Source organism: Ptiloglossa arizonensis, chromosome 4 (assembly GCF_051014685.1).
Source record: "Ptiloglossa arizonensis isolate GNS036 chromosome 4, iyPtiAriz1_principal, whole genome shotgun sequence".
Taxonomy (NCBI): Eukaryota; Metazoa; Arthropoda; class Insecta; order Hymenoptera; family Colletidae; genus Ptiloglossa; species Ptiloglossa arizonensis.
In genome coordinates, this window is record NC_135051.1 from 20,322,067 (window position 1) to 20,348,663 (window position 26,597).

The window sequence follows — 26,597 nt, forward strand, 5'->3', positions numbered from 1 at the left end:
GAAAGCTGCACTCGTGCGGAATAATAATCTCGCTGTTTCCATACAGCGCACGGGTCCGTTATTAATAACTCCGATATCGTGCGAGTAAATTACACGAAAGAATTCCTGTAATATCTCGGCAAGTATATTAATAATCGTCAACAAATTACGGTCCGATACGTTGTGCACAATTTTTTTTTTTTTTTTCGAATTTCCAAAGATCGCGCGTAAAAGAGTTCCCGTGGTCTCTCCGCGAGTGTGTTAACAATCGTGATCGAAATACGTTGCGTACTTTTTTTTTTGTTTTTTTTTTTTTTTTTTTTATTTTTAAATCTCGAAGATTGCACGTATCTCGTGACGATGGAAACTCGGTTAACACCTTGACGACAATTTAAAAAGCACTTTGCGTTCGTTACCGGGGCGTTTACGATCCGGGGGCTATAATTTGCAACGATATAAATTATAATCGTTACAAGGGTCGCAATCACGGTATCTACGAGCACATCGTACGGGACACTTAATGCGTTCCACGAGTTCGCCAAACACGCTGTATGCACAGCTGTTGCGCGTAATCGCGTGCACGGGCTGATTTATCGAAAGAGCGACCGGGCGGCCATTAAAAAGCGTTTCGTAGCCAGGGGGTAATCGCAACAGAATGCGGATGTTTGTTTCAGAAAGTTCGAGGCAAAGGGTGAAGTCTTGGCGGTCGTAAAAGCCGCGGCCAAACAGTGGATAGACGAGAAAACGGGGTCAAGGTTGAAATCGTTACCGAAATCGAGTAATTTCCGGGTCCTATCCCGGGTGGCGTGACGTTGTCTCGAATTGATGGTGATATCACGACGAATTTATCGCCACGGTCTCGAATCACGATCTGAAGCGGCAGAGGTATTAGAGGCCAACGTCGAAGTCTACAATGGCAGTGGACGATTCGTGTGAATGCATGGAAGGTTAGTAAAATTGATCTGCAACGTAACACCGTACTCGAATCGGTGTTGACGATGTAGGCTTCGAGTCTCGAACAATCGCAGAAGTTCCCGAATGTTGGAAAGCTCGAGTCGTTCAAATCGATTTACTTTGTTTCGTTTATTCTAGATTTTTATTTTCATTTTTATCGAGTCGACAAAATATGATCGGGTTGTAACTTGGACGAAGTTGTTGGGGAAATTTGAATAATGTGGGTTTGTTAGATTTGTAACCAGAAAAGTTCCGAATTGGTGGTCGAATTTCAGACTCGAAGACACGAATGATCGAGTACGAAAGACTTACACGATACAAGGTTCGAGACTCGAAACTTCAAGGACTGGGGTTTCAGATGCAAGACTCGTGGACTCGAGCTTTAAAAACGTTACGATCGAGCTTTGATAACTCATCACTCGTATTTGAACTTTCAAACGTCGCGTTTCACGTTTTACGTCGAGCTTCAAAGACTCAAACTTCACGGACCAGCTTCGAAGACTCACGTTTCGAATTAAACTTTCAACTTACGAGGACTCAGACTTTCTAAGCAAGCTTTGAGAACTCACCTCTAATGTTGAGCTTGAAGACTCAAGCTTTATGTGCCAGCTTCGAAGACTCACGTTTCGAATTAAACTTTCAACTTTCGAGTACTCGAGCTTTTTAAGCAAGCTTTCATAACTCACTCTCAATACTGAGCTTCTGAGACTCGAGTTTTGTAAGCAAGCTTTGAGAACTCACTCTCAATACTGAGCTTCTAAGACTCAAGCTTTGTAAACAAGCTTTGAGAATTCGCTTTCAATACTGAGCTTTTAAGACTCGAATGTTGTAAGCAAACTTTGAGAACTCACTCTCAATACTGAGCTTTTAAGACTCGAGTTTTGTAAGCAAGCTTTGAGAACTCACTCTAAATACTGAGCTTCTAAGACTCAAGCTTTGTAAACAAGCTTTGAGAACTCACTTTCAATACTGAGCTTCTAAGATTCGAATTTTGTAAGCAAGCTTCAAGAACTCACTTTCAATACTGAGCTTCTAAGACTCGAGTTTTGTAAGTAAGCTTTGAGAACTCACTCTCAATACTGAGCTTCTATGACTCGAGCTTTGTAAACAAGCTTTGAGAACTCAGTCTTAATACTAAGCTTCTATGACTCGAGCTTTGTAAGCAAGCTTTGAGAACTCACTCTCAATACTGAGCTTCCATGACTCGAACTTTGTAAGCAAGCTTTGAGAACTCATTCTCAATACTGAGCTTCCATGACTCGAGCTTTGTAAGGAAGCTTTGAGAACTCACTCTCAATACTGAGCTTTTAAGATTCAAGCTTTGTAAACAAGCTTTGAGAACTCACTTTCAATACTGAGCTTCCATGACTCATACTTTGTAAGTAAGTTTTGAGAACTCACTCTCAATATTGAGCTTTTAAGACTCAAGCTCAGATCACCGTCCCCGAAACCTCTCACTTCGTATTCAACTCTCAAACATCGACATCCACGAGCTTTGCACACAACCCATCAAAGTCTCGCTTCTAATGACACGCTTCGCAGCTTGGAAAACCAAACCTCCATAAGCAACGAATACTTCGCGTTTTATCTAAAGCTGCAAAGAACCTCGAAGAGCCAAGCTTTGAGAACTCACCTTCGACGTTCAGCTTCGAAGCTTCCCATAGACTCGAGACACATCCTTAACCCGAATCCACGCGAAAAACCAAATTTGGTATTCCTATAATTATACGAAATACAATCGAACGAGTCAATCGTCGAGACGCGTTGAGTCTCGCACGCGATTCTTCATCGGCGTTCGATTCACGCGACGAGTTTGAACTCGCGATCACTGAAACCCCGGCTACATTTTCAGAACGTTTCGACGCCGACGGGACAAAGGATCGCACGGTGCAACGGGAACACGAGCCGCACGACTAATTCCAATCGCGCGAAATTTCCAACGCCTTGGCTGGATGCGCCATGTCGTTCCACGAAGGGCGTGTTTACGAGCGGAATCTTACCTGAAGACCCGAAGCCGTGGGAAAACGCCCGGCTTGGAAGCTCGCGAATTACAATGTCAACGCCCGCCACGGACCCACTTCCGTCCACCGTTTCCGGGGAATTGACGACCGCTCTTCTGCCGACGGTTACCAAAATCGATACGTGGCTCGACAATCCGATCTCGGTGGTTTTAGCGGTGTCGATAGTCTGCATTTTGGCGGCGATCACCATCACCGGGAACTCAATTATCCTGGTCGCTTTCTATAAGTACAAGAGGCTACGGACTGCATCCAATTACCTGCTGGTCTCTTTAGCCGTTAGCGACTTCGGGGTAAGCATTAAAAGCGATTCCATGGGACAAACGCGCGTGTACTCGTAACGCGAATACCAGTGGCGCGATAGTACGTATACTCGGTACTCGAACTAACGGATTGACTCGATCGGATAAATACACTGCTCGAAGTAATTACGGTGCACGTGCAAATCACTTTATCCCGATACGAAGACTCGAATGGATTCAACGTGGCTGTACACGGGCCGACCTTTCACGGAAACATCCCTGTATCGAATATAGTATTAGAAACGTTTCATCGTTGCGATTTATCGAGGTGAGATTTTTTTTGTCGACGAGGTCGAATTTGTATTTTGGATGGAATATTACAGGGATGGTTTCCTTTTTTGAATTTCGTACTGAAATTTTTTCATACGTTCTCGGTTCAAATTTGTGAGTATGAAATATATCATTTTTATGGCTCGAATTCGATTTATTCCGGATGGTTTTCCATTGCCACGAACGCTTCGGAGATTTTTCAGTGGAGATGCTTTTAACGTCTATAATTTTAACTCTTTGTATGATATGATAGATTTGTTTAAAAGGTTGTTATTTCTTTGATACTGTTACTTTGTATAACAAGTTCAAATCGTGGAGATTCCATTGTATACCAAGAATTATAATTCTTATGATCGTTTGTCGAAAATCATCTCAACCGACTCGAAGCAAAAGTTCTTTTTTAAACATTGAAAAGAAATTACTCAAATTTGAACGCAATAGTACTCGCGAAAAGGTATTTCCTCTTCCACGTTCTTTTTCAAGCATTAAAAATAATTCCAATAGTAGAGATTCCACGTTATCGTTAAAATAATATTCAGAATCATAATTGTCCTAATCTAAAAAAAAAATAGGAGACCGTGAAAATAGATCGGTCCCAATTGCTCAAATTTCAACGCAATAGTACTCGCGAAAAGGTATTTCCTATCGAGTTCCCTATCGAACCTTTCGACAGCTCCGTCAGAGTCAAAGAAGGCATTGACATCGAAGAGCCTCATTGTACCCCGAGATTGATCGGCTAATCGAGTATTTTAATTAGTCCATCGATCGTTTCAACCCTCGAGACGGGGATTTTCCGGATATAATTCGTCCAACGTTGCCCCCTCCCCTTCCCACACGCTTCGAGAAGTGTCTCGAAGCGTTCCCACTTTTAATTAACCGTTGCGAAAACCGATGCATTTTTACAAGTTAATGGCCACGGGCTGTACCAATCCGTTCGAGAATGGCCCGATATTTACGAGCAGGACGTCGCCGCTTCGTATCTCGTTTAATTTCATAGTCGACGGTGCGCGCGCAACCATTTCGAAGCGCAATTCACCGAGCTGAAATTTCGAACGGCCGCGCGATATCGCGGGAGCTTTCATTTCCGTGAACGTATTTCCTCGCGCGTCCGTTGTTTATCGCGAAAGCTCGTGAAACCGAGGGTCGAGCAGGGGGAACCATCGCGCCATCCGGTCCTCGTTTGGTTTGCAAAACCGTGGTGCACGTTAGCACGGTAACAATCCATTTGGAAAGAATATCGACTTTTCGAATCGATACGGATCGGACGTTGGAGATTCGGTCGATTGAACAAATTTATACGCGGTGTAGATCCATCGGTGTAAAAATATTTAATAATGGATCTATACCGGTGTCGAAATAACAATATTTTTTACCGATGTAAAAATGTCCATGCAAAATAGATCTACCGGTGTAAAAAAATGAATATTTCTCAAATTTCCCGATGCAAAAGTAACAATATTTAATAGATCCACCGATGTAAAAATGTCCATGCAAAATAGATCTACCGGTGTAAAAAAATGAATATTTCTAAAATTTCCCGATGCAAAAGTAACAATATTTAATAAATCTACCGATGTAAAAATGTCCATAGAAAACAGATCTACCGATGTAAAAAAATGAATATTTCTAAAACTTCTCGATATAAAAATAACAATATTTAATAGATCTATCGGTGTGAAAAGATCACTTTGTAAAAACAAAATCCGTAAAAGAAGTTATTTGAATTAAAAGGAGAAAAGTTTTTTTTTTTTATACCGATCCGTTTTTATATTGAAAATAAACGATTCAAGATCGCTTATGCATTAAAATTCGATATTATTTTCACGCAGGTCGGCTTGTTTATGCCCTTTGGAGTGTACCTGGAGCTTGTCGGGCTACCCGAGGATGGAGTGTCCACGTTGTGCATCATCCCCTACTGCGTTGCAATTGCACTGTGCAGCGTGAGCGTCCTGGTTACCGTGGCGATCGCTGTCGATCGTCTGACCTCGCTTGCGCAACCACTCAGGTACAAGAACATCATCACTCACAGCAACATCGAGAAGTACATCGCCTTGTTCTGGATCTACGCGATCGCGGTCGGTTTCTCCCCGTTGATCTACGCGAAAGCGATCAGGGGGAACCAACAATACGGGTGAGTTCAGCATGGAACATTTGATTCGTTAACTATTGAATTATTTTCAAAATTGAAAATTCTATTTTCAAAATCTATATCTTATTTCCTATACGTTGTAAAATATGCAACGAAATTTTTCGTTTTCGAAGAAATCAATTCTGAAAATTTCTTGTACACAATTTCTTGTACTTATGTTAAGTACAACATAACGTGTCCGTCTATTGCTCGTTATTTCTACCGATATAGGTGTTTGTAAATACCGATAATATAGTACAATATTTCCCCTTTCAATCGATTTACAACCTTCGGACAAACTTGAGTCGTTAAATACAAATTTATTATTTCTCGAATAAGACATTACAAAAATACAATATTCAAGTGCGGAATTACTTATTTAAATTATATTCGCATCGTCCATCGTTATTTCCTTACCGTATTACAAAGTGGACCGTGTAATTCCACCGTGTCCATTTTACGTTCAACGATAAAAGAGTTAACTATTTAATAATACCTAAGCTGCTGCTACGGTACTCTTTATTTAACTTTAATAGTATAGACGTAAAACGTAGTTGCGTAGTTGCACCAGAAATAAACCAACCTCCGTCCTGCAATTAAATCCCCCCCCCCCCCCCCGATTCTTCCTAATAATTTCAATTACAAAATTTTCTACCATATTGTACAACCTTCGAAAATTTGAGAAAACCCCCCTCGATGTTGTACCAACAATTGACGTCTACTTGTCGGACAATCTGCGAAAATTTCGCAACCGAATTATCCACTAGTCACGTTCCTCAAACAGGGACAAACCTAACGGAAGAACAGAACCGAACCATGCGGTACGTAATGTCTGCAATCACACGTTTTCATTAAGAATGCACCTGACCGCATTCGGTATCCTCGCATTTGTCAAACACACACACACACACACACACGGAAACAAATAGAACAAATGTTCAACAAACTGCCACAAACGTTATCAATTTCTTCCAGTCGGTTTTTAAACATTTCACCGCACCGTGTTTACCAAGAGACACGGTTAATACGCAACTAGGAGGGCTTTGTCTTTTATCGAGTTTCCCTTCTATTTGCCGACGCGTCTTGCACGAGCTCGTAAACTCGTGAATGCGCTCTGCTAGCAAACAAAGCGGGACGCAAAGTAGAAATTCCATTCGATAACGGGCACCCGGTTAATCTCGATTTATCGTTCTCCCATTATCGTCTCCGAACTTTGCATTGACAAATGACTCTTCCGTTACAACCGCGGCGTAATCGAATCACTATGCAAAACCCGTGGGTGGTACAACGTGGATCGTTGAAACGTTAGATAGAACCGTCTCTACAAATTCCTAGCAATATCGGTCCCTTTGGATATTATGGGCAGCATCTGGCATTAAATGCGGGGAAACTTTACTAATAAAAGTTAGGGGTTCGAATACAGATCGTGTGTAGCCACTCATCCAATATAAAGGAGCATAGTCGCAACCTTGACACGTATTCTGTTTACATTCCTGCAACAAGCACCATTCGATATCCTCGTATACTTTACAATCGGAGCGTGATCTTCCCTCGGTACTGAGAAGAGGGTTGCTAATTTCGCGAGCTAAAGTGCACGTAATGAAATCACCGTTGTGGAACACAATTCGTCTCGATGGGTATTTTAAATACGAGTTTCGTAGAATCGGTTCTTTGTGAAATCGATTCGTCGTCTGTTACCCGATCACTAATTCGTACTAATCTCTCGTGCTAATGTACCTACCATGTACCATCAATCGCGTACGTGTATCCCACAATCGAGTTTCCATCTATGTAGTATAGTAATCATCTATCCTTCCGATATACGCAATTACCTAGAATACACCTCGTTTAGGTATATCGTAAAATCATTAATCCCTCTATTTTTACCTAACGCTTCTGGTCTCGTTCTGGTTGTTACTTTTCAATATTTTACCAGTACTCTTGCTATTTTTTCCTAGAGTTCGATGTACGTACATATCCGAGGTTAAATTTTTAATAACATTATTTTACCTACACCTCAACTTTCACGTACTCGTAACACATACCCATGTATTATTCCTTAACGAATATAAACGAATGAAAAGAACAGCTGAAACCTAACCTCAATTGTTTCGATAAGTGTTAAGAAACTAACCTCAATCGTATCAATGACACCACACAGAGTTACAGATAAACGAATATAAAAACCTAACCTCAATCTTATCAATGACATCATTAGACGTACAAACGAGTTAATATAAAAACCAAATTTGAATCGTATCGATGTACAGATATTGAACGTTAAAAATCTAACCTCAATGACATCATGCCTCTATAAAGGTACAGATAAATGAACACGAAAAACCTAACCTCGATCCCATCGATGACACCGTACATCCGGGTACAGGTACACAAATACAAAATCCATACGATCGATGATTCGATCGCGGATACATTTCCCATTAACTCGATAAAAACGTTAAAACGATTAACAGAATAAACGAGTGGAAAGACGAACGGTTTCGACTCGTGAACACGCATCGTAGATATACCGCGTAGACGGCGGGCACGTGTCACGCGTTGCGAATCGTACGCGGCACACGTGTGTCAGAAATTAACAGACACACGGGATTGCCGAGCTAGATTAATTGGTCGAATGGCTGTCGTTGCATAACGAAAACCAACTAACGAGTAACATTAATTGGGTTTCTATTACAGGGAAAGCTGCAGGTTCGGGGCAGCGGTGCTCCCACCGGTGAGGGTGTTCCTGGTAGTGGCGGTATGGGCTCCCAGCGCCCTTGTGCTTCTCGGGTGCTACATGTACGTGTACCTGGTGGCGCGTGCACACGCACGTGCGATCTATACGGTGGAGCTGTCATTCAGGCATCAAACCCAGACTATGGCTTTGCCGCGTTACGGTCAAACACTGGCAGTCACGGTCGGCGCATTTCTCATACTGTGGCTTCCCTTTCAAGTGAGTAGACCACCTGAACACACGTCTCGCATGTATCTCCATTTACATCCAAGCCCCCGGAGCATGTGCAAGTTCTTACGGGGGTAACCTCTCTCGTTGCTACGGCTCGCGTTACCCTCCGTCCGACTATTATTACTCTCGTACTACTTGTCCGACGGACACGCGCAGCATCAATTCCACTTTGTCAGGAGTATGCGGTTGTCGAGGTCTCCGACACGAAATTTCGTAGCTGCGTACACGTAGCTTCAACCTAAAATAACATTCTCTACCGCGAAGTATATTTTCATGTCCGTGACCTCGCGTCGAATAACACAAATGTTGCTAATAAATTGGAATTTTCGTTCGAGTGTAACCGGCCGCGATTTCACCGCTTTCGTTACGAAGAATTTCGGGGGACAATTTCGGTCAGGTCGAAGTGAATTTTAATATTTGCGAATAAAAAATAATAAGAAAAGTTTTCTTATACTAATAAATTTTATTTACGAAACTACCAATCGTATCGAGTTCCTCCTTTTTTTTTGCTCTCTTCGAGAAGAGTCGATCTTTCGGAATAAATTTTCTTCCGGACCCTTTTTTGGCGGGAAAATTATACAGAAATTGTTATTCGGTAAATTTCGGATCGAAGTACATCGATCGAGAATCTACCAAACATGTGCTCCGATTCTTTGAAACTCTACGTAAATAAATCGTTTCTAAAGTATGTATTTTATGATTAACGTTCCGATTAAAGCTTCGGTAACAAATTCGAGACGCTGTCCCTCGTAAAATCGAGTTTAAGGTATCTTCGTAACGCGTGAAAATATTATTTAAGTCGGTGAAATGTGCGGTCACTGTTGCTTCAATCGCAGACAATATTAATTTATCAGTTTAACCGAGTACACGAACGCGAACGGAGTGTGCACCGCTAACACAAACGAAAATATACACCTGCAAACGTAAATGTGCAAATAAACTAAAACTATCTTTGTTTGCGAGATGCGTTTCTTTGAAAGGTACATAAACCTTTCTGAGATTATCCAAGACCGACCGTTTCTTAATATGGACCCATTCCTCGATCTTAAAATAACGTCCTTTTTTCCAACCGTGACTCTACCTAACTTCGTATTCTCTGATACTTCATGTTCAGTATTTGAAATTGACGTCGTTCCATTTTCTATATGCAACCACTTGTGGTTCCCGTGTACACGTATTACACAAAGTATCGAGTTCCGTGAAAATGTTCCGAGTGTATCAATATTTCCGAAAAACTGGTATTTTAATACGAGTTTCCACGCTTTTATCCGATTCTACGCGAAACTTATCTTTCAATGGCTCGATTATTTCATTAGTATCTTCCACGGTATCGCTTTAAGTACTTCGTACAACGATGAAACTTCTCGGTGTACTGTGGACGCGATCCACTTTTTCACTTTTTCATTTCGTAAATCTTGACTCGTACTAAAACATTAATAAACGTTTGTCGTTCCTCTGTTCTACGCAAAATTCAACTCGATGTATATTGCAATTAAATATTTATTATTCATGTATCGTACCCTAAAACTTGTATGCATTATCCCCACGTGTGTCTTTACCACTTGTCCCAAAGAAGCAGATCCAACCAATCTTTCTCCCCTATTAGATCGAATAATCGAGGAACTACGGTATTTGAATATTGTATCGTAAATCCGTTATATATATATATATATATACTTTGTTTTTTCATCACAGTTCTGTATTACGTATTTCATTCGCTTCGTTATTAGCCTGTCAGGTGGCCCTCGATTACTTGTCGCACTTGCAAACGATAACACCCGGTTGTAACGCGCAGCAAGTAGTTTGCAACACGTTGTAAACGAGGGCGGTGTTGCTAGTCGTACCTGCGAGACTAACACGTGCGCCGACTGTAAAGAATTTAATAAGTAATTTACGAGGCAACGGGAACTTCTGAAACGGGATCGTCGGTTTCGAAACTGTTACGAGGATTTACAAGTGACGCCGGCGATAATCCACCGTGATGCAAACTTTTTTTTTACAACGAACGATTTAATTTTACCACAGCAACCGCCGCGTATATATTATTTCACTTCCGAGGAACGTATCTCCGGGTTGTTCCTACACGCAACGATAAAGCCTGACCATTTTTCAATGCGCGCGAAAACAAACTTTAAACGTTCTGTTTGAATTTAAATTGCAAATATTTAGCTACAGTTAACGTTTCGGAACGTAACAATACGGTCCGTACGTATTTTTGGTGCCACGGTTGCGAATCTCGTTTCGTTCTATTTAAAAAAAGGAGAAAAAAAAAAAACTTCGTTTCTGGGATTGAATTCAATTTCGGGGAAAAGGGGGGGAATGAAAAACCATTTCAAATGCCTCCGTTGCGGGGCTTTTTTTTAACGCGAAGAATCATATTTCACGACCATGCGCGATAATATTGCTTTATCTCGATTGAATTTGCACGAATAAAATGTTAAACACTCGAGAACGTATCTTGAAACTCGATTTCGCGGATATGCATTATGTTTACCTAAATACGAAGGGTTTACGAAATTTTGAATTTTGATCTCTCGATCACGGTTCCGTTCGTTGCTTATTTTTCGAAATTCAATTAATTCCATTCAAAGACGATGGAATTGATTTCCCCTTCGAGAAGAATAAAAATTCTAACCGACGTGCATGCTCGCGTGCACCGAGGTGGCTAAGGTGATCGATTGATATTGCGAGAATCGACAGGGCGAGCGTGGTAATGAGGTTTTCGTGACGCGTCTGTCTCCATCCCCCTCGGGCGAAAGTTCCGCGCGGCTGAAGGGTGAAAAACGACGTAACTTTCGAAATTGCGGCAGCGAAAGAAGTTGCGGAAACGAGCGCCAGGCGAACCGCAAGGAGAACGAAACAAGCCGAGCTTCGATAAACTTGCGGCGAAAGCGAAGTTCGTTCCCTTTTTGCGTCGATTTCGTTCGACTATCGCGGCGAGAAACTCCGCCGTCACGACAATTACAAACAATTTCATTGTACCGGTAGCAACACGACCATGACCGAACTTATTCTCCGCAATGCGTAGAGAAACGGTTGATAACTGCCCCTTCGGTTTCACACTTCTTCGTAAAATTGAATTTGTAATTGAAATTGTTGTTAATTTTAACGCTCGAGATGTAAGCGAACCGATAGTTACTCGCGAGAGACCAGCGAAAAAACGATCGAATTGAATTGAACGTGCTTTGTGAAAATAATTCATTTTAGAAACTTTCACGAAACCGAGTGTAATATGATCTAACACGGATATTGTAAAAAATAATTCTTTAGTAATACGAGAGATTGAAAGTGAATCGAGAAACCGAGTTCTATCGTTCATGAACATTGTTTAGGAATTTCTACGAAAGAATGTATATATGGTCTGATAGAAGTGATGAAAAATAATTCGTTGGTAATACAAGGGATTAAAACTGAATCGAGTGACTAAGTTTCACACACGATGTACGCTAGCTGTGCGCCCATAATTCACAAATGAGGCGTTTAATCGATATTTCACTGTGGTGGTTCGTGAAGCGAGGTTCGTTACAAAATATGCATATTGCATCGGTTTTAGCAGAAGCTCCATAAAGAAGCATGGTCTTTGCCACGATTAAAAAGTAAATTTAAAAATCCAGTGTCGTAAAGAAAACGATCTTACGAGAACTCGATTCAAGATCAAGATCCCCAATCCCATTTGCACCTGTATCCTCTTAAGTGTGCTTCGATGTGAAGATTACCAAAGGAAACTTTTTCCAATTGCAAAAAGAAATATGTCTTCTTTTTCATTCCGAAAAATATATTCGCAAATCCACCAACGAAAAGATCCACTGCTAGGTACACTGAAGTGAAAAACTGTTGCAAAAAAATTGATCTTTCGAAAAATCTATTCGAGATCCTAGCGTTAATTTCGGAGCTATCGAACACACTGATTCGTGATCGTCGAGTGGTCGAAGGACCGTAAAATCCTCACCCACGTTCCAACATACGTGCAACATTTTACCAGAGATTTTCAGTCGCTCGAAATGCGCCCAACCGTCCAGAAATATCCAACACGGCGTCTAACCAGCCACGTTCGTTTATCTCCTTCCCGACGAAAGAATTAACTTTCCATTTACATCGCGGATACAAACGCAACCGAGCACCGAATGCATAATGTCCCCCGGAACTGGAAGACTCGCGGCGCGGCTTTTGTTCACCGTGACGTTCCATGTGGCTCCCTTCCATATTTTACGCGGGGATAAAAACAACCAAACGGCCGAATACACACTGATTTCAGCACCACGAGCCTTCCCACCGACTTCCATTAATGGAGGTCGGTACAAATAGCTCGCGATTTCGGCCCGTATATCACCCACACATTCGCTCACATACGTAACGATGTAGTCTCGGTCGTACTGTTCATGCTGTCGGGACATTAGAGCCGCCCACGTGGACGAATCGAACAAGAAACAGATACTCGGCCGGATAAAGACGAGTTTCTCGGTTCCCAATCGTCCGTGCCAACCTTGGCCCTTTCCGTGATGTATTCTATCACGACGTCTCCCTTTGCACACCGTTTCTATAAATACGAAACGTGTAGTACGGTACCGTGGATGAAATTGAGCGATTCGAGCTCGTGGGAACGTATAAAAAACGCTGTATCCGTTTCGTGGATGTAAAAAGGTCCTTATTGGGAACGAGTGCCTCGTAAAATCAACCTTTACTTCGTAAGTTCGATAGTTGCGCGGAAATATTCTCCTAGCCGTACATAAACTCGATCGTTCGAGCATCCTTGGAATTTCTTTGTTGCCCAACCTTCACTTTCGACGCTTTGCAAAAATTCTTCGAGCCTCGTAAACGAGCCATAAATAAACTGTGCTTAAGTATCCATCCTCCCTACCAACGGAGGAGGAAGGGATATTTGGTATTTTCTTAACGAGTACGACAGGTATGAATAATTACCAACGGTAAGAAAAATACCGAGGAAGTTTCGGTTGATATTGGACAGCAATATTAACCGTTCAGCAGTTTTGTTATTCTTGCGCTTAGAATCGTGAAATATGTTTTGCAAAATTCAGTACGAAGAATACTACCGCGAATATTTTATCGGACCGTGTTCGTAAGCAACGTGCGAACCTAAAATATAATAACGTATTACAGATCGAGTCGATAAAAACTGCTATCTGAAACGCCTCGTTATCTATTGATTTGGTTAAAAAAAAAAAGGGTTTGGTGTGAAATACACCGTATCCAAGGATGCTCACTGGACGAATGTCTTTTAATTTGTTAGGTTTTATATTTTCAAAGAGGTGAAAGTGAAGCACACTTTACACGACAAATAGACCACGAACGAATTCATCCGATACGGTTAAACGACTCGCTTAGATCTTCTCGACATGATAAAAAATTCTGTTCCGCAGACGTGCATGCTGCTCGATATCTTCTGCGGCACCGACATCCTCTCCGAATGGGCCGTTGTGTGGCTAGGGCTACCCATCATGGCGCACAGTGGCGTGAATCCCTGGATCTACGCTTTCCATCACGGAGAGATGAGAGTCGCCGCGGGAAAGATCACCGAGAAACTGGTAGCACTGTTCGGTGTGACACCGAGTCGATACGGTTGCTCACCGATGAGACGTGGCTCGAACACGAACCTGGAATTGGCTGCGGTGAACAACAGCAACGATGGCCGAAGACACGCAGTGGAGGATTGCTTCGCCGCGAAACAGAACAGCACCCTGTGCAACAGCAAACGATGCCTGAACGCGTCGAGCAAACACACGGACATCTCACCGGAAAGGAACCCCGATCACGGGTCATCCGAGAGCAGGCAGTCCAACATCATCGACGAGGACATCCACGATCTGACGAAGATGCTCGATCTCCAGTACATTATCGACCGAAACCACATGATCGACTCGAATCACAACATAGACAAATTCAAGAACCTGAAGTACCTGCTGGACCCAACGTTCAACAAGATCCGTCACTTGAGACGCCTGAACCACAAACGACTGACCAGCAAGAACTTCTCGAAGGCGTCGGAGCCGAAATTCATCTCGTATCAGAACCTGAAGAGCGACGGTACGTTGAACCGCAAGACCCTGCAGATGAACACAATGTCGGACCCGGTGTTGAGCGCGGACAGCCCCATGGTGCACACCAAGGATTTCAACGACGCGCTAGGCCCGATCAACACCAAACGAAGGAACTCGAATCTCTGCTCCATGTCGGATCCGAACATCAAAGCGGCGACGGGACACTCGGAGGTGAGTCTGAGGCTACCGGCGAGCGGGACCGCGATCGAGACTCACAGGTACTCGGTGCAGAATCTGAATCACAACAGGTACGAGGGCGGTCTGGCCAAACACGTGATGCTCTCCCAGCAAATGGAGAATCAGAAACGATTCCAGATTTACCCCCGTCCCCGGGTGAAGATCTGCAACACCTTCGGTAGAACCAGCCCCAATCTGAACTTGAGATTCCAGAGCAGTCACACGTCACCGTCCACACCGGACAGCACAAGATCGAGCCTGCTGGGCAGCCAGAAAACCTCTCCCAAACACATGATGATCACGCCTAACCAATTGGCGAACTTGATCCACTTGGATCACGCGAACCCGCGTACCCTGGAGCCCAGACTGGACACAGCGTCCAGACTGCTACAGGCCAGAAGGAACATCGAGATACTGAAACATTCCGAGTCGATCAATACCATCGAACCGATGACCCATGCCAGACTGTTGGAACCGTACAGGATCATGGAGACTCTTACTGTCCCGACGATACACTCGGAACCACCCAGTCCCATAGACCCGCTACCTCTGGCGTCCCTGGAGGAAGAGAGCACAAAGAACTCCGAGACATCGAAACCCTCGGTCAATATCGAACGCTCGAAATCCCCGCTGGGCAACAGGCGAAGCCCAGTCAGGCACTCGGATCCCGTGATACCATCCGTCTTGCTGAACATCGAAGATTACAGCGAGGATCGTCGATCCGCGACGGAGAAATCCAGTCACGACGATTCCTCGAGCAATCCACCGTCGTGCGGCGTGGCAACCACCATGGAGCCCATAGATCTGTTCGAGGCACTGATGAAAAATTCGGAGAGATTCAGGGAAGGTAGACTGCCTGAACCGATATTCGCCGAGCACGACTCGACCAGGTTCAGCTCGCGGAGACCGTCGGACTCGAAATGGTCCGAGTCCTCCAGGAGCCAGGAGATCCTCTCGAACGTCTCCGAGCACCAAACCTTCCCCTCGTCGTACTCAGTGAACAACTTCCAGGTGTGCAACAGCGGTAGCGATCTGAACGATCTGACGTCCCTCGATCCCTTCATGTGCCCAGGCGCCTTGACGTCCTCCCTGCGCGAGTCGTTCTTCAGCCCGCCCTCTGTGCCCGACTCGGACATCTTCACGTCCTTCGAGGAGAATGACGAGTCCATGTTGACCACCGATTCCGAGCGGGAGTTGTCACCGTGCAACATGGAGTCGACGAGCCCGAAGAGGTCGACAAACGTTGCCGAGCTCCAAAGCAAGTCCACGGAGTCCGTGTGCCGGAACAGGTGCCTGTCGACCAGATCCTGCACGATCCTACGACTGGAACCGTCCCTGCACCGGAGCAGGCTACGCATCAGACCTAGCACCGACTACATCCTCAGGGACACGTCCGCCAAGAGGAGGCAACGCTTGGCACCCCTCGCCACCCCGACCCCAACGGACATTTGCACTCCCACGTTCGAGTTCGTCTCGGAGATCAAGGGTGACAGCGGTGTTGGCGTTAGGGTATAGGATCCGCTTTCGGGGGATGAATCGCTTCACGCTGCGGATCGAATCGCGCCCCGTTCGCCGGGACGAAGATTTTTACACACGATTGTCGCGCGAACGACACGATCGCGCCACCGTCTGTATTTTTATAACGGCTCAGGAGCCCGCTGGAAATTATTCTGTCTACCTGCTTAGGGGAAACCTACCGAAGTATAGATGACAATTATCGTGAAAACACTGGTATCGAACTTTCAAGTTGGACTGTGATAGTATGACGTGTCTTTAGCGGGATCATAGAGCGATCGCGTCAGAGAGGAAAATTCTATAATTATAGCTTTACCGACGATTAATCCTTGGACTACTGAGGAGACAGACCTGGGATGCCTGTCGTCGAAGTGTGATTTTTTCGAGAGGATCATTTCCATATTTTAACTATTAAAAGGAAAGATCAGTCGAGATACCGCGTTCACGGTGTTCGTTCGTTGAGAGCTCGCGGCTCGGGATAACCGTGCGAGCTCTTAACGCCGAGCTGACACTCGTCCGGGCGGTCGTCACTCGTGTCTTTCGGTTCCTCTCTCTCTCTCTCTCGTCTTCGTAACGCGGGAGTGAATCGAACATGGCGGAGAGACTGCCGAGCTCTCAGCGTGTACGCTAAAACCGAGCTCTTAACGAATAGATACCGTAGCGTCGAACGTACAATATGAAAAATCTCCCTTGAAAGTGATAGATTTAAAAGTTTAAGGCTTCGAGGACGAAACTCTTTACTTGTGGCACGGATTCACTTCAAAATTTAGATTTCCCCTCCCCTGTCCCGCCCCTAGCTCAAAGATTCAAGTTTTTCCAAAGCAAATCCAGACAGTTTTGCAAGTTGAGCTCTCGGAATTGTCCCTCGAAGTTACTCAGATTTTTATGAGTCTTGGGATTAACGTCGTAACACAAATTTGTAATATATTACAGAAACTACACTGACATATTTAATATAAATGAAAAGTTCAAAATGTGAAATATCAGAAGGCGAACGATTTCGAGTAATATAATTGATTTAATTAACTGTTCGTGGATATACGAAAAAATCATTGTTCCAGATGTCGTGTACGTACGCAACGACAACGCGATTTGTATTTATGAATACTGTTTGAAACATAAGTTGTGTCGATTGTATTTCTCGTAACGATGTAATCAATTGGACGCGAAGAAACTTCGCGTCCCAGACGTTGCCTCGCTGATCGTGGCTGACCTGGCTGATGTTTAAACAGTTTCAGGCTTCTCCGAACGTCGCAGAAACCGTGCCAAGCAAATCGTGCGATATTGGAATTTCTTTCAGACGAAAAACAAAAGCTGTGAACCACGAACAATATTACCGCTTGCGTACCTGATTCAAATCGATCATTTACAGGCGAACAATGTTCTTTGCGGAGCTTCAAAGTTTCTCAGAGGTGATTTCACGAGAAACCTACACGCTCTGGCATGTAGACCGAATACTCTGAACAGATACCTCTGAGAAACCATGAAAAAACTTCAACGACGTTTGATCTTGCGCGTTTGATCTGAACCTACGAAATCAATCCCTCCCGTTTTTCAAGTAACATACTCCACGGATTTGTTTGTTCTTCGTTTGACTAGTCACAATGAATTATAGTCGATTACAATTAACCTAAGTCACGCGACCTAACGTTCGAGAAGATTGCTCGCCTAGCGATCAACCACGTTCGAAGTCTTGCAAAATATCCAGCACCGCGATAATCGGCATTTAGGTGCAACGCACTGAAGGCACGTGATCACGTGACTATCAATTTACAATTTTTATAGCCACAACAGCGAATTACGACATTCGTGTCGCATTAATTAACCGAGGTGCTATTACCGAGGTGACATTCCCAATACCACAAGCTGTGCAAGGTGAAAACTACAATACGCGAGCGAGATAATTGCTTAAAGTTACGGCAGGTCGTATTCGTTCAAGGGCAATCCGCCATATCTCCAAACGCAACCTCTTCGCCCGTGTATTGTAGATGGTAGCACTGTCGCGGCGTTATTTGAACGATATCATACATTGGCTTCGAAAAACTTATCCGCGCTATCGCAGTACCCGCTTTCAAGTGACAAAACCGGGACCACGTGTTCGCTTGAAAACGAGGTAACTTGATTTGTTCACTTTCTATGTAAATAACACCCCCGCGCCAAGATCATATCGCGTTACACGTTGTGCCCTGTTTATAGCAACAAATGTCACGACGTAAGCACACTGTCGTGACTATAAAATTCAGTTTTATTGTCACGTGAACACGGACCTTGACCATAAACCTCTGCAACATTACCGCAGAGTATGTAGATACTTTAGTGTAAAGTAATAACAAGAAATTGTTGTTCCAATGTTAAGTCTTGTTTGACAAGGAGAGGCCGTGCGAGAGTCGTTTCAGATCGTGCGAGATATAATTTATTTAAGGAAACTGTATAGTAGAAGGAACGTAAGGACCAAAAAATTTTAAACATTCGAATTCTGCTGGGCGTTGTCAGTACTTGGTTCGTAGTACGTAACGCATGTTAGGTACACTTTCAACGTAATTGATTCTGTTCTTACGTAATATGGTAATTTTCGCTTTCAAGCGACAAAACATCGGGAGTCAGTTAACTCGAAAACAGGGTAGGTAGCGATTTTTATCTCGAGTCGAGCCTCGCTTGTACCGTCCGACGAGGAACGTAAACGCAATATAAAACGGAAGTGAACTTCAAAGCGACGCTACCCGCGAATTAATTTTTTAATCGTTAACGCGAGATAAAAATTTCTATACTTATCATTGTATCTCTATGAAAGTATCCTCGATGAATTAGCGTCGTATTCTGGATGAAAACGAGTCCAAACGGAACGTTATTCGAAAGCGTGTATATTTTCAAAATTGAAAAACAATTCGTTTTGCATCGTTAGAAATAATCCAAACGATGTCGTGTTTGTACTCATTTTACTCGGAAGAACCTCATCGATACATTGTTAATATTGTCACGGTCGTTTAATGAAAATTATTTAAAAATTTTCATTTCTCGATGAGATTTCGTTACTCGAGTCGGGTGTAAAAATTGTTACTTGAAAGCGGGATTTACTGTAACGATCGCGCTCCCGGTAGTCTGACATTCAAATCAATCCGCGGATGCTTTAATCGAATCCTTTAACTTTTATATTACGCAGCTGTAAAACTCGCTTCGCCAGTTCGGATTCCGAAAACTATCTCGGGACTATGTAGAACGTCCCTTCAACCACTCAATGCCAATTAAACGTTAAAACTACTTTTATACAATAAGTTCATGGAACGGTGCCCGGTGAAATGAAAATTATTTTTATCGCACGTTTGCGGTATTTTTTAAAAATGGATTCCCCTATCCCCTTCCCATCTCCGTTGCTCGTCTGTGTGTATGTGGGTGCGTGTGCGGATACTGTACTATTTATTAATAGAATGTCTCCCTATTTTTCGGTTCAGTTAAAGATACAAGTGTATGTAAACCTGTATTAATAAAAGTATTTCGTACGCAAAGTAATTCAGAAGTATAAGGAACAAGCATCTTCATGAACGAACGATATTATTAATAACATGGAAGAAACTGTTGCTAGAGATTAATATTGAAAACTATCCGTTCGAATTCACGATCATTTTCACAGCCCGAGGTCGGCGCCAAATATTTTGGCCGTTCAAGGCCACATCTCCGACTACGAACAATGTCAGAAACTACCTCCTCTCTTAAGCATCTGTGAGCAGATTTACACTAAACGGCGAGAATTAAAGCGGTAGACTAGCTGAACGTTATAGTCGTGTTTCTCTCTTAATAACCTTGAGCAACCACAATATTTGGCTCTCAATTTAGTTACTTAAAGAACAATACACCGCTCAAAGTATTTAGAGGATCACCACCTACAGTCGGATCAAGTTCAATTGGCTGCTCAAGGTCATTCCCCCAATCGTGAATAGTACATGTTCTGATTTTAATATTATACATTTTTGCGCATTAATGTATCCAACAAATTTAACGGAACCTATTCTTTATACCGTATTCTATACCTTTTAATGCACCGATCGATGCACTTTTTTCTTCTCTGCAAGAAAGTATTAAAAAACTTATGCCTTAACACAACTAATTTAAAAGTTGATGCAATTGAAAATTTCACATATTTTGAATGAAACATCAAAAATTACCAAAGAAGACTTAATTCTTATCTTAAATAGTGTAAAGAAAAGAAAGTAAAGAAAGTGTTTAGAACGCGGTGGAGAGTTTTTTGAAAGCTGACTGCAGTGTCAGTCTTCAACTATATCAACTGATAGGAGTAAATTAATTTAGACAAATAAATGGACCGAGAAAACTTTAAATTGCAATAACTTTTAAACTAGTAGTTCCAAAGCACGAGCCTCTTAATATTTTTACGTACAGAAGAAAAGAGATTGCATCGATTAGTGTATCTAAAAATGTTATGTACAATATAAGAAATAAGTGTAGTCGAAGTTTTTAGATGCATTAATGCATAAAAATGGATAAAATTAATAACAGAATATGTTCCATTCTTATCTTTCTTCCAATTTTGTCTTATGGCATTTTTTCTATCTAAAAACGTTTCAAAGATATAATTCGTCTCCATTGTGTGGTACAACCTGTATAGTGTTTCAATTGTTTCTTATATTTGATTCGTTCTCATAAATTATTAAAAAAATGTGATCTCTTGATTGCTTTGAGCTTTGTACTTGAGAAATAAGCCAGAACTAATTATATTTCTCTGGAGAAGACGATTTCACGGCTCGAATGCTCTTTATTTTTATGAATACTATTTCCATCCTATGCTTACCCGGTACATTTTAAAATATTCCTACGTATACAACTTTCCTGTACTTAATATTATGGAATATGAAAAGTCTTTATTGGAATGTATCCGTTAGAAATAGTTTATTATCAATTTCATGAAGATAAAGAATTATTTCATCGCGTATTCTGGATTCCTGTTTGAATACAGCTCAAAGAGTTTTCTCAAGATACATGCTAACGTTTCGCTGCGTTAACGACTGCAAACAATGTACAATCAATTTTTTTTAAGTATCTCTAATATAATAAAATAGGTTCCGCACCTTTTCATTCCTTACGGCGATTCGTTCTACGGAACTGTCTTCCATTCATATAAACGTGTGGAGGAACAGAAGAACGAGGACTTTCGTTCTTGTGTCGTGGTATAACGGCACTTTATGCGACACTCGATATGGAATCTCTGTACAAATAAAAGATAACGTTCATCAGAGTGGGAGGCACCGATATATTTTTATGAAAAAATCTATTATCATTCTTTGTAGGTACAAAATGTTCAGATAAAGAAAGAATCACGAACAATTTCCCGTAAGATTGTTCGACATCATTGTTAGTTAGATGAACGTACGCTGCTACTGTGTATTTACCGAGAACGGTCAAATCCGATAAAATCTGACTAATTCATCGACTGTAAGGTAATATACGATAAAATATTGTAAAATGATTCCGTATATTCGTGTTACCTCAACGAAGAATAATTTATCGATAATTTACCAGAAAATCGTAAGCAAATGATTGTACTGATTCGCTTTCAATTTATTACATGTATTATATCTTCCTTTTCATAGTATTTAATACTACTGATTTGCAGTACGATGTAAATGCGGAATTAAGCATACAATGAGTATGCAATCAGTCATATGTTTTTGTATATATATAAAAAAAAGTGTAATATATTGATTAGATTAAAACAATTCGATGTAATCATTTTCCCTATTAAACAATGAAATAATTACGAGTACATATTGAAGCTACAAGCAAGGGCTTTTACTAAATTTAACGAACGATCTATTACATAATCTATATTTATTTCAATTAATTACCGTAAGATGACACTACTATTTCAAATATTGCCAAATAAGATAAATTTACTATTTCTGTAAATAGTTTAATAGATTATTCAAAAAGTCTATGCAATGCAAAAACTCTTTGGCTATCACATATGGTTAAAATTACCAATAAATATTAACGAATATATTTATTTCTACGGCAGTGCATTTATAAAACATCGTCTTTAAATACAATTTTCTATTTAAAATGTACAAATGCGTGCGCAGGAAATATAGCGTGCCGGGATTAGAGAGCGACATAACCTTGCAAAAGTTGTGACTAAACCCACGTAACATATGACATACGTTTCTCGTCTAACTTGTTGTTTAATCGTGTTTACAAGTTGGAAGAAAACCGAAATTAACGCAAAATGACAGCGGAGGGAGTAGAAATTGACACACTAACATTAAATGGAACGACAGATGAGGATATTGTAACACCCTGGGATGTTACATCTAAAAACGAGACTGGAATTGATTATGACAAGCTAATTAGTGAGTTCCATAAAAATAATATTTCATAAAAAAAGCTTTAAGAATTAAACATATTTGTATTGTATTAACGGAAACAACTATTATTTTGTTATGTTGATTCCATATAGGTTATACATTTGTAATAATGTTTCTTGAAAGAAGACAAAAATAAAGTTTGAATAACATACATATCTGAAAATATGCAATGTGCAATGAGCTAATGTGCAAATACATTTCTTCAATCAATTTCTCTTTATTATTGTAGAAAAATTTGGAAGTTCAAAAATTGATGAACAACTATTGGCCAAGTTTGAGAAAATTACTGGTCAAAAACCTCATCATTTTCTTAGAAGAGGAATATTCTTTTCTCATCGAGATATGCACACTATTTTAAATCTGTATGAACAAGGAAAACCTTTTTATCTTTATACTGGTAGAGGACCTAGTTCAGACTCTATGCATTTAGGCCATCTTATACCATTTCTGTTTTGCAAATGGTTGCAAGATGTGTTTCATGTTCCATTAGTCATACAATTAACCGATGATGAAAAAGCAATATGGAAAAACATAAAAATAAAAGATGCAATCAAATTGGCCTATAATAATGCAAAAGACATTATTGCTCTTGGATTTATGCCAGACAAAACTTTCATTTTCTCTAATTTAGAACATATTGGAAGCAATCCAGCATTCTACCAAAATATGATTAGGATACAAAGGTGTGTTACATACAACCAAGTAAAGGGTATATTTGGATTTGGAGATAGCGACCCTATTGGAAAAATTGCATTTCCACCTACTCAAGCTGCACCAGCAATTTGTGGAACTTTTCCTTTTATTTTTAAGAATGCAAAAATTCATTGTTTAATTCCATGCGCCATAGATCAAGATCCTTATTTCCGAATGACAAGGGATGTCGCACCAAGAATCGGCTATCCAAAACCAGCTTTATTGCATTCTGTATTCTTCCCAGCCTTACAAGGCTCCAAAACAAAAATGTCTGCTAGTAACAATAACACTGCAATATTCTTAACAGATACAGCTAAACAAATAAAAAATAAAATTAACAAACATGCATTCTCAGGAGGACAGGCTACTATTGAAGAACATAGACAACTAGGAGGCAATTGTGAAGTTGATATATCATATCAGTGGTTACGATTCTTCCTAGAAGATGATGAAAAATTAGAACACCTTAAAGAAGTAAGTTGAAAAGAAACTAAAATTTATATTTTTTTAATTATACAAAAGAACATTCTAAATCATCAATTTCCAGGGTTACACTAGTGGAAAAATTTTAACAGGAGAACTTAAAAAAGAATTGATTGATGTTTTGCAACCTCTAGTAGCTGCACATCAAGAAGCTAGAAGTAAACTAACAGATGACATAGTCAGAGAGTATATGGTTCCTAGAGATCTTGGTTTTCTAACAGAGAGAAAATAGTTACACAAAAGTGACTTTTTATGTATATAAAACACTCTTTTCATGAGTTTATTTAATTTTATTTATTTTAAAAATTACAGTAGAATTTCGAATATCTGGTGTATTCGGGACAATTGGACATTAGCTCCACATGTAGTGATAAAAATAAAGCATTTATTTTGAAAAACAACCGTGGGTAATATAGTAATGCAATTTATTAATAAAAAATAAAATATATATATATGACTTTAATTTAAAGCTAGTGACTCTGCAATTATTCAAAAGCAGAAGGGCCTTCATTACTTTAGCTTAAAATGTAATCTGTGCATAATTGAAAACAAGTTACGGAATTACAGAAGAGATGTACTCTCTTAAATCTGAATTCAGACTGACTATACATAGCAAAGGAATAGAACTACAGTTACATTGAAATCAAACAATTGTATTCCTTCATTTTATTCGTCATTGTTAGTATCGACGTCACTGCTGGATGCATTACCGAAGAATAGTCGAGGTAAATATGCCGATTAATCGGACCATTTCGGATAATCAAAATTCTACTGTATATAAATAATTGATTCATTTAAAACTTTATTTTAAAAATTTTGTGATAGATTAATAGATGAAACTGCTTTTCTAAAAATATGTGTTTTATTTTTATATTTATAATCCTTGTTACTAAGATATAAATAAGAGTAAAACATTTTTTTCGTTTTATATTTTCAAAATAATATTTAATCAAAATATGTTATTCATTAATTTTCCATAAAAATAAGTTCTCTATTTTGATAGGAACTATTCTTACATAATTATTTTTTTTATACTGATTACATATGTATAAAAAATATGCACAAAACATTTGAAAATATTAATTGCCTAAACCAGTTTAATTTTATCAGAGTGAATATCTTGTTACTACTGATCCAATGTTGCAGTTATACAGTGGGCTTTGCAATATCTAGAATAAAACTTTAAAAAATTAATACTTATTATAATATCAGAAATAAATTATTACATTTTATTAAAGAGCAAAAAGTATTTATCTTTTCCTTTAATTGTATCGTTTCTTCGCGTAACGAGATAAAAGATTAACCGCTTTTTTCTTATCAAAGTATAAAATTACATATCAACAGTTTATAAAATTGATAATTAAAATGTTTTTCGAATAATTACAAAACTGAAGTAAATCTAACTAGATAATCTGTCTATAATTAATGATTACATAAAAAAAGAAATAATGCTCTTCAAAATACAATCACTTACTAAAGAATAATACGTTTTAGATACTATTTATGATATGAAGTAATGTTAGATACATTACATATAAAATAATTAAAATTATTACAGAATATAATTTTCTAAATATCAAAAACTCAATATTATAATCAGATTGATCAAGAACTTGACAAAATAAATTATGAGTATTACATACAGTAACCCACAAAACTTATAATTATGTAATTAGATGTAATTAAAGTAGGATTTCTAATTTTCAAATGGAATAGATACAAATTAAATAAAAAGATTTTTATTTAAATAAGAAATATTTATTGGATGGTACAAATGATATACAAAAGTCTTTATATAGTTAGTAATGCAATCTATTAATACTGAAACTAAAATTGATTAATACTTTGTAGAGTAACCTTTTGTTTGGATTATAGTTTGCAATTGTAAATAAATTTGAAATAATCTCATTACTAATATTATTCCATTCAGATTGTAATACTTTAGTTCTTTCTGGTTAGAAATTGACCTTTTTCTAAAAAACACTTATAGTGTTTAGAAGTCATAATTTTCTAAAATTCCATACTCCTTAGCACTAGTTTTTAAATATTTAAATACAAATTTGTTGCCCCAAATGCCCTCTGGCATTAATACACCCCCCACCTTTATGAATCTACCACCACTTTTAACGTTCGCTTACGATTTTCTTTATTGCATGCTGTTCCCGATTTTTGCCACACTTTTTTCTAGTCCCATCAGATTCAAAAACATTATATTTTCTTTCGTGAATATTGTTTTTTCAAAACGAAACCACCTTATCCACACATTCTTTACAAATTATAATCGTTTTTTCCTATTAGTTTCGCTTACGAATGGTTTGCGTCTAGCGGTACATGTATGAAAACCATTCCGATATAATTATTAATATAATGTGTTTCAATAAATTCTTTTAACCCTTTTGTAATACTTCTGATACTAGTGTTAGAATTTGTTTTTATTTTCGTCCTAATTTCTAACATATTGAGTCGTCTCGTACGCGGTATATTAACAATATATTGTTCATCTTTATATTCCTTAACAATATACTATACTGTGGAATGTGGTTCTCCAAAAATATTTGTAATTTCTTTAAATGTTTTTTTGTTGTTTAAATAAGTTTATAATAATTTGCTACTCTTCTATGATTATCTCTTCGTTTCTGATCGCTATTCATTTTTTAACTTATTTTTAACATTACTAAAATCTTTG

General features: G+C 39.8%; 2 protein-coding genes across 2 annotated transcripts in view; both read left to right on the forward strand.

The window, feature by feature from the left end:
- The window catches only part of LOC143145981 (uncharacterized), a 137,328-nt gene extending 115,271 nt beyond the window's left edge, over positions 1-22,057 (forward strand). The window contains exons 2-6 of the mRNA XM_076309883.1: positions 654-926; positions 2,786-3,244; positions 5,353-5,654; positions 8,349-8,604; positions 13,995-22,057. Coding sequence (XP_076165998.1) covers positions 2,987-3,244; positions 5,353-5,654; positions 8,349-8,604; positions 13,995-16,364 — 3,186 coding nt within the window. The 5' untranslated portion in view covers positions 654-926; positions 2,786-2,986 and the 3' untranslated portion in view covers positions 16,365-22,057. The remainder of the gene's footprint in view (positions 1-653; positions 927-2,785; positions 3,245-5,352; positions 5,655-8,348; positions 8,605-13,994) is intronic.
- A 247-nt stretch (positions 22,058-22,304) lies between these two features.
- Positions 22,305-24,795, forward strand: Trprs (Tryptophanyl-tRNA synthetase). Its single transcript, XM_076308473.1, has 3 exons — positions 22,305-22,720; positions 22,965-23,902; positions 23,976-24,795. The coding sequence occupies exons 1-3, from the start codon at positions 22,597-22,599 to the stop codon at positions 24,141-24,143; spliced, it is 1,230 nt and encodes a 409-aa protein (XP_076164588.1). The 5' UTR covers positions 22,305-22,596; the 3' UTR covers positions 24,144-24,795.
- Positions 24,796-26,597: the final 1,802 nt, after the last annotated feature.

Coding starts and splice junctions, on each gene's coding strand:
- Trprs (XM_076308473.1), top strand. CDS start 22,597: ATGACAGCGGAGGGAGTAGAAATTGACACACTAACATTAAATGGAACG. Junction 22,721..22,964: donor TGATTATGACAAGCTAATTA/GTGAGTTCCATA, acceptor TTATTATTGTAG/AAAAATTTGGAAGTTCAAAA. Junction 23,903..23,975: donor AATTAGAACACCTTAAAGAA/GTAAGTTGAAAA, acceptor ATCAATTTCCAG/GGTTACACTAGTGGAAAAAT.